Source organism: Chiloscyllium plagiosum, unplaced genomic scaffold (genome assembly GCF_004010195.1).
Source record: "Chiloscyllium plagiosum isolate BGI_BamShark_2017 unplaced genomic scaffold, ASM401019v2 scaf_3828, whole genome shotgun sequence".
Lineage (NCBI taxonomy): Eukaryota > Metazoa > Chordata > Chondrichthyes > Orectolobiformes > Hemiscylliidae > Chiloscyllium > Chiloscyllium plagiosum.
Window position 1 is genome coordinate 2,622 of NW_025209751.1, and position 9,240 is coordinate 11,861.

General features: G+C 44.6%; 1 protein-coding gene across 1 annotated transcript in view; it reads left to right on the forward strand.

Moving 5' to 3' along the window:
- Positions 1-328: 328 nt before the first annotated feature.
- LOC122546823 (ankyrin repeat and fibronectin type-III domain-containing protein 1-like) overlaps positions 329-9,240 on the forward strand; it is a gene marked incomplete at its 3' end in the record, with an annotated part of 12,570 nt that continues 3,658 nt past the window's right edge. Inside the window, exons 1-5 of the mRNA XM_043685446.1 lie at positions 329-406; positions 1,080-1,196; positions 4,048-4,263; positions 4,665-4,831; positions 8,818-8,965. Coding sequence (XP_043541381.1) covers positions 329-406; positions 1,080-1,196; positions 4,048-4,263; positions 4,665-4,831; positions 8,818-8,965 — 726 coding nt within the window. The remainder of the gene's footprint in view (positions 407-1,079; positions 1,197-4,047; positions 4,264-4,664; positions 4,832-8,817; positions 8,966-9,240) is intronic.

The window sequence follows — 9,240 nt, forward strand, 5'->3', positions numbered from 1 at the left end:
TTTTCCAGCAACACATTTTCAGCTCTGATCTCCAGCATCTGCAGTCCTCACTTTCTCCATGGATGAAGATATCCTAGTCTCTCTGTTCTGCAGCTTTCTGCAGTATTTCTCCATTTAAATAATATTCAGTTCTTCTATTCTTCCTGCCAAACTGTACAACTTCACATTTCCCTACATTATATTCCATCTGCCAAGAGTTTGCCCACTCACTGAACAAGTCTCCATCCCTCTGCAGACTCACCACTTGCCTTTCCACCAATTTTTGTGTCAGCTGCTAGTTTGGCGATAGTATATATACTCTCTTTGTCTGAGTCATCGGTGTAGATACATGACTACAGCATTTCAAGAAGACAGCTCCCCAGCAGAGGAGACCAGAGAGGAATGGGCGATAGATGCCGTGCAGCCGGTAATCACCACATCCAAAAAGAGAGAAAAATACATTGTGAATAATGGCGGTGCCAGCACTAATCACCATGGCACTGATCCCTGCGGTGTCAGTTTCATGTAGCCATCCTGAAAGGGCCCCCCACACCCCACCTTGAAGACAGCTCCCTGGTTACCAAGTGCAGAGCTGCATTATTTGTCTGTTATGGTCATAAATGATTTGAATATAAACAAAGTGGAATCCTTTACTGATTTGTGGACTGCTGGTTCCTGCCAGGGCACTCTGTTCATGAAAAGTGAAGTGGGGCCTTGAATACATGAAGGGGAAACGGTGAGAGGAGTTTCTCTAACTGGAGAGAGACACATTCAGAGAACAGGAGAGGGAGATGAGAATACACCATGAGTTATCGTGATCAGGAGCACACTGCCTGAAATCATGGTGCATGCAAATCCTATAGGAACCTTCACAGGAAAAGTAGGAAAAGGTCAGTAAAGTGCATAGGGATGAGGCTAAGAGCAGGGCAGAGGGATTAAAGAGACTGCTATTTCAAAGAACTGACAAGGCTGAATGGCCTTCATTGGTGCTGTCTGATTCTCTGACGTTGCTCCACCTCACCACCGAGGGAGGGGGGGTGCCATTCAGGACAACGTACTGTAATATCTTTGACAGCAATCAACCTGTTTCTTTCTTCTAGCTGTCCTGCACATGGGAAGAGGTCAGATGGTTGCGACAGAATCTCGCTGTTTCCACCTCGCCCTCCTCAGGCCTGCAGTCAAGGCACAAGATGTTGAATGCAGCAGCTCAGTTGCAGGTCAGTAACGCGGGACAGAGGAAAGAACGCCCATTAGCATCAGTGCATCTGACACTCCTGTCCACAGAGTATTTGATGGGGACAGAGCTTTACTCTGCAAACATACTGATGACTTTCTAAATTTGTGTCTAGATCATAATGTACACAACAAGGAGCAGGGGACCCAGCAATGACCCTACAGGACACAGGTTTCCAGGCACCAAAACAACCTTTGACCAGCACCCTTTGCCTCTTATCAATTTTTGATTCAATTTGCCAAGTTACCCAGATCCAATGGACTCTTACAATGTTGACCAGCTTCCCATGTAAGATCCTATTAAAAGACTTCCTGACGTCCATGCAGACTATATCGAACTGCACTACCCTCATCCACACATCAAACATCTCCTTGAAAATTCAATCAAAACTGTCAGACATGACCTCCTGACAAAGCCTGTGAATATTTTTGATTAATCCTTGCTCCTCCAAGTGGAGATTAATTCTGTCTCTCGGAATGTTTACCATTCATTTCTCTACTACAGTTGTCAGATTCACTGGCCTCTAGTATTCCTGGTGTGTCCTTACCATCTTCTTGAATAATGGAATTACAATCCTGCAATCCTCTGCCACCTCTCCCATGTCCAAGGGGGATTTGAAAAATAATGTCAGAGCCCCTACACTCTCCTCCTTTGCTTCCCACTGCACCCAGAGATACGTCTTATCTGGGCTTGGGGATTTATCTCCTCTCTCTCAATGCTAATTCAGTCAAGTGCATCACAATCCCCCTCCCTGATATCTATACCTACCTCACTCTTCTCTACAGAGAACACTGAAACAAAGTACTCATTTAAAGGTTCACCGATGACTTCTGGCTCCACCCAGAGTTTATCCCTTTGGTCTCTAATGGACCCTACCCTTTCCCTGGTTATTCTCTTGCTGCTAATGTACTTATAAAATTTGGATTTTCTTTAATGTGGTTTTTCATGTTGCCTCTTTGCTCCCCTCATTTGTTTTTAAACAATCCCTGCACTTTCTATGCTCCGCTCGGATATCTGCTGCTCTCGGCCTTTGGTGTCTGACGTATTCTTCCTTTATTTTCCTTATCCGATTCTCTCTATCCCTCGATATCCAGGATTCTCTGGATTTGTAGGTCCCATCCTTCACCCTTACAGGGACATGTTGGCCCTACACTTTCCCTGTTCTCCTTTTCAATGCCTCCCACTTTCTGATGGGGATTTGCCTGCTCCCAGTTTATTTTGATCAGACCCTGTCTTATCTTATTTAAAACCAACTTTCCTTCATTTCAGAACCATTATTTCTGGTCCAGCTTTGTCCTTAATCATAATTCCTTTAAAGCTTACTGGATTATGGTCACTATTTCCAAAATATTCCCCAGCTGCCTCATCTCCCACTTGCCTGATTTCATTCCCTAAAATGAAGTCCAACACTGTCTCCTTTCTTGTAGGACTTCTTCTGTGTAATTTATTCAGGAATTTTGCTCTCTCTAAACCTTCTACTCTTTACCAATATTACGCTGTTATTTTTAAACGTCTCTGAGTTTTCCCAACTACCTGCTGCTTTGTGTCTCCCTAGCTCTTGTATATGTGTGTCTGTCATATTCCCCAATGTGACCGCATCTCCTTGTTTTTAAGATCTACCCATACTGTCTCAGTCAAAGCCTCTTCTGAAATATAATTGATACCTTCATCAATATTGCAACATCACCCTCTCGTTTACCCTGGAATACTGAGCTTCTGTTCCTGTCCTACCATCAACCATGTCTCTGTAACAGCAATAATATTCATGCATCAGTCAGCACCTTGAACTCATCTGCTTTAATCATTAGATGCCTTGTGTTAAATAAATGCCATAAGTCCTTGTACCTTGACTGTACATGCACTGACTTGGCTTTTCTTCTGCATTTGCCTGTGCATCACTCCCTATTTCACCCCCCCTCTATATCCTGTCCCCTTGCCGAATTAGTGTAAGCCCCCAGTTACAGCTCTAGGAAATCTATCTACAAGGATATTGGCCCCATTGCAGTTTAGCTGGAACCCATCTGACTTGGACAGGTCCCACCTTCCCAGACCAGTGACTAAGGAATCCAAAGCCCTCCACCCCACACTAACTCTTTAGCCACATATTCATCCACTCCATTTGCCTATTTATGTCCTCATTAGTACATGCAACTGAGAATAGTCCAGAGATTACAACTTTTAAAGTCGTGATTTTCAATCTGCGACCTTACTCCCTAAATTCTCCTTCCAGGACCTCGTCGTCCTTTCTGCTTGTGTCACTGGTACCAATGTGAACCATGACCTTTGTTTGTACAGCCCTTTCAGAATGCCCTACTGCATTCAGTGATTTCCTCGATGCCGGTCCCACAGCATCCTGCAGAAACGCCAGCTTGGACTGCTCAGTATTAAACCTCTGTCACCAGATTGAGGAAGGGTCACTGGACCTGAAACACTAACTTGGATTTCTCTCCACAGATGCTGCTAGATAAGCTGAGCTTTTCCAGCAATTTCTGTTTTTGTCTCTGATTCCCAACATTTGTAGTTCTTTTGGATTTTTTAAAATCATATTGTTCTCCCTCTCTTTCATCTCACCCCTTGTACAGCCTCGGTTCTGGCTGCAGACCTCAGTAGATCCACCACTTGTCCCATCACTCCCATCCACCACTTGTCCCATCACTCCAGTGAGATATTCTGGAGCAGGATACGTTACTAACTGCCTGATTTTGCTGAAGGCTTGGTGTCTCTCCAGGTGGGTAATGTCCATACTGACTGCTGTGATAGTGTTCTGACAGTGTGTTGGGTGTTCTGTATGGAGGTATCTGACTGTGGCTCACCACCATACTGTACTCTTGCAGACATTACTTGGTACCCAGAACCTGGGCAGAGTTTATTATGAGCCCATCAAGGATCGACATGGGAATGTGCTGTTGGTAACAGTACGGGAGCTCGAGACTCAGTGCTCCTTCATCACTGGCAAGTGGATACAAATCGCCAAGTTTCAGAGCCAAAGGAAATCAATGTCCACGCTCGAGGAGCCAACAGCACTTGATGTGTTACTCATAACAATCCAGGTTTGTACCAACCCCCCAACGTAGAGAGAGCTTCACTCTATATCCAGCCTCTTGCTGTCCCTGTGCTGGGAGTGTTTGATGGGGTACAGTGTAGAGGGAGCTTGACTCTGTATCTTAACTCCGTGCTGTCCCTCTGAATAGGAATAGGCCAGCCCAGTATAAGATGATGAGGTGGTGCCTAGTGTGAAATGTATTGTGTCCTCTGCTATTATTTCTTACTGCATTACCCTGTACAGTCGTCATATTTCAGCCTGGACCATTCAGCTTATTTTCCCCGGAAATATTTTTAAATTTTAAATGGGAATGTGCTGAGTCTTCCATTTGTCCATTTTGTTAAAATCAATGCTGACATAAAGACTGGGCTATGAATCACTGGCAGTTCCTGTGTTGATCTCTTGCAGGATGTCCTGTCCTATTCCAAGACGAGTCAGAGGAGACTAAGTCCTGGGCTGTATTTAGGTTATTTGAAGCTGTGCAGTTCTGTGAATCAGATCAAGGTGATGGTCCCAACCAGGATGCCCAACATGCTCTGCCACATGAAGGTGTGTGACAACAGCAATGTTTCCAGGTAGGATATCCTTGCTGACCTTCCATCAGAAAGTTACCACCTCTTCTCACACCAACGTATGACTCTGACCCTATAATCATTCTCCAATTCCTATCTGTCTGCCTATAGTTAAGTCTCCTAGAATCTGATTTTCACTTGCAATACATCCTGCTCCAATTTTATCCTCAATTCTGGTTCATAATCATTGTTCCATGGAGGCAGTGATATTGTCACTGGGTTAATGATCCACAGGCCCAGATTAATGCTCTGGGGATTTGAGTTCAAATCTCACCCCAGCATCTGGTAGAATTTAAATTCAAGAAATAAATTTGGAGTTCAAATCTAGTCGTTAGTAATGATGATCAGAAATCATTGTAGATTGTTGTAAAAATCCAACTGGTTTACTAATGTCCTTCAGGGAAGAAGATCTGCCATCTTTACCTGATCTGACCTACATGTGACTCCAGTTCTGGTTTTCCTGCTACAGGAAGGATGTTGTTAAACTTGAAAGGATACAGAAAGGATTTACAAGGATGTTGCCAGAGTTGGAGGGTTTGAGCTACAGGGAGAAGCTGAATAGGCTGGGGCTGTTTTCCCTGCAGCATCGGAGGCTGAGGGGTGACCGTATAGAGGTTTATAAAATCATGAAGGGCATGGATAGGGTGAATAGCCAAGGTCTTTTCCCTGGGGTCAGGGAGCTCAAAACTAGTGGCATAGGTTTAAGGTAAGAAAAAACATTTAAAAGCTCCCTGGGGTGGACAGGTTGGACTGAAGGGTCTGTTTCCTTACTTGATAACTCTATGACTGCAGATCCACAGCAACGTGGTTGTCTCTGGACTGCCTTCCGGCATGGCCAAGCAAACTGCTCAACTCCACAACAATTGGGATGGGCAATAAATGCTGGCCTTACTGATGATGCACAGATCCCATGGAAGAACATAAAAATCTCATTACTATTCCCAATCATTGACAGCCTTTGTTGAATCTAATGATAATTATTCTGGAAAAGTGTGGAATGGAACATACCCATCGTTATCCTGATTCTAATCAGCTCATCACAGCTAGTAGCTCCTGATCAGGATTTCAACATGCTGAACATTGAGTGTGGAAATCAATAGAGGAGTGAAAGGAAGTATGGGTGATCCCTAGGGAACTCATGCCCATAACATCTTCCCTTCCACCTCACCACTCCCGATTCAAGTTCCCTTTAGTTCCTAATGGATTTTATATTTCTCTCATCAATCTTCCTGCCAAGATGAATCATTTCTCTATATTCAATGAAACCCAACCTTGCTCTTATGCAAACCTGTCGATGTCCTTTAGAATTTTCACGTTATCTTCCTCAGAGTCCAAGATCTGCCTTCTGCAAATCACAGAGTCACAAGATTGTTACAGTGCAGAAGGACACCATTCGGCCCATTGTGGGGGCGAGCATCATTATCTCATACCAATCTCCTACCTTTTGCCCATGTCCCTGGACACTATTTTCACCCAGATAACATTCAATGCCCCACTTGAATGTCTCAATTGAACCTGCCTCCACCATATTTCCAGGCAGTGCATTCCAAGCCTTAACTACTCGCTGAGTGAAAAAGCTTTATTTTGATTACTCCCCCCTTGTTTCTTTTCAAAACTTTAAATCTGCACCCTCTTGTTCTTGTTCCTTTTATAAGCAGAAATAGTCTCTCCCGTTTGTCTCTGTCCTGATGCTCATGATTTTGAAAACCTCAATCAAATCTCCTCTCAGCCTTCCTCTCTCCTGAGAGAAATATCCCAACACCTTCAATCTACTGTCATTGCTGAAGTTTCTCATTCCTGTCACTCCTGTTGCGAATCACTTCTGCACTCTCTTTTTTTGGAACACATCTTTCCTGTAATGTGGCACCCACAACTGTATATAATACTCCAGTTAAGGTCTAACAAGTTCAACATCACCTCCCTCCTCTTGTACACTATGCCCCTATTATTAAAGCTGCTGTCTCCACCTGCCCTGCTATCTTCAATGTTCTGTGCACATACACACCCTGGTCCTGTGCTCTGCATCGCCTTTTGAATTGTCCCCTCGATTTTATATTGTGTTTCAATGTTCTTCCAACCAAAGGCATCACCTCACATCTCCCTGCATTGATCCCTCTCTGCCCACTCCAACTTAGCAATGTCCTTTTGAAGTTCCACACTGTCCACCTCACAGTTTACAATTCTTACAAATTTAGTGCCATTTGCAAACTCTGAAATCGTGCCCCATGCACCAAGATCCAGATCATTAATAAATTCAAGCAAAGCAAGGATCCAAGTACAGACTGCTGGGATAGGAGTCCTTCCTACAAACCTTCCCCCAGCTCAAAAAATATTCATTGTCTATTACCCTGTTTAGAACAAAGAACATTCTGGAACAGGAACAACCCTTTCAGCCCTCCATGCCTGTGCCAATCCAGATCCTCGATCTAAACCTGTTGTCTATTTCCTAAGGATCTGTATCCCTCTGCTCCCTGCCCATTCATGTATCTGTCTAGATACATCCTCAATGACACTACATTCCTGCCTCTACCACCTCCACTGGCAACACGTTCCAGGCACCCACCACCCTCTGTGTAAAGAACTTTCCACACATATCTCCTCTAAACCTTTCCCCTCTCACCCTGAACTCGTGATCCCTAGTAATTGAGTCCCCCACTCTGGGAAAAAGCTTCTTGCTATCCACCCTGTCTATACCCTTCATGATTTTGTAAACCTCAATCAGATCCCCTTTTTTCTAATGAAAACAATCCTAACCTACTCAACCTCTCTTCATAGCTAGCACCCTCCATACCAGGCAACATCCCGGTGAATGTCCTCTGCACCCTCTTCAAAACATCCACATCCTTTTGGTAGTGTTTGCTATTACTCAGCCAATGTTGTATCCATGTTGCTGCTGTCACTTGCCTCACAAGCCTATTGTGTGGCATGGTATCAAAGGCCTACCTGGAAATCCATGTACACCACATTAACAATGTTAGCTTCATCGACCCTCTCTGTCACCTCTTCAAAAGCCTCCAGTGAGTTAGTTAAATATGAGTCACCCTTTAGCAATCCGTGCTGACTCTTCCTAATCAACCCACCATACTCCACGAGATTACTAATTCTATCCTGGATAATTGTTTCTACAAACTGCCTGACACCACAGATAAACTGACTGGTTTGTAATTGCTGGGATTATCCCAACAATGTTTCTTGAACAAGGTGTAGTGTTTGTAATTTGTATGTCTCCTAGCACCTTCCACCTGTTTGGCCCCAGCCCCATTCTTAGGCCTAGCCCCCAGACTCAAGTCCAGGGAAGGCTGACAGATTATGACCAGGGCCCAAGCATTTTCTAAACTCACCTCCTTCAAAATCTTTGGATGTATCTCATCCTGTCCTGCTACTTTGTGCCAACAATCTTGGCAAGCTTCATCCTTATTAAATTGTATCCCTTCCTTCTCTTTCTCCACAGCCTAGGCAGCTTCACTCTTTCGTCAAAAAAAAGGAAATTCTCTCCTTGATCAATAAACATTTAAGAATGACAAACAGGGAGGGTCTTCACCCCAGGGATTCCCAAAACAGACTGTCCCCCGGGGATTCCCAGTACAATCCATGCCCCAAACACCATGCTCAGGGAGTCCCTGTATAGATCATGATCCTCTAGAGTTGAGTAAATAATGATTCATCTGGCTGAAGGACATATTGAAGGTAATCAGAAAACAGCCAGAGGGACACAGAGGGGTTGGTTAGTTGACTGAGATGTTGTGATTGGGAATACACAGGCAGAATAGACAGTGGAAGAAGATTCAAGAGGAACTTATAAAGTGGATTTGAAGAAAGAAACTAAATGGAGACATTTGCAGGTGCAGGGTGAGGGAGCAGAGGAGTGGGCCCGAATGCACAGCTCTTTTAAAGAGCCAATATAGGCTGGAGGGGCAGAAGGGTCTTGTCTTGTAAATATTTCAACCTTGAGTGAAATCTCTGGCTCATGAATGGTTTATTGACTGCAGAGAGGACTGGGAGTGGATGAGGAGTCTATCGGAACAGGAGGGGCTCAGTGGTGGAGGAGAGGCCACAGTTACAAAGCCCCGACTTTTCTTTGAGCTGCAGGCAGCTGTGCGAGCCTTGTTCGAGCATATCGACCTCCCCCTGCACCAGGTAAGTGACAGCAAACTCACCGACTGCAGCTACTGTACCACATCGCACTGTCACTGCTGTGGAATTCACACAGCTGGAGGGGAAACCAGAGCAAATCCAACATTACTACATCTACACCCCAACGCCATCACTGTAACACGCTGATATACCCCACACCCCTCACTGTAACACCCTGGTATACCCCACACCCCTCACTGTAACACACTGGTATACCCCACACCCCTCACTGTCACACACTGTTATACCCCACACCCCTCACTGTAACACACTGGCAT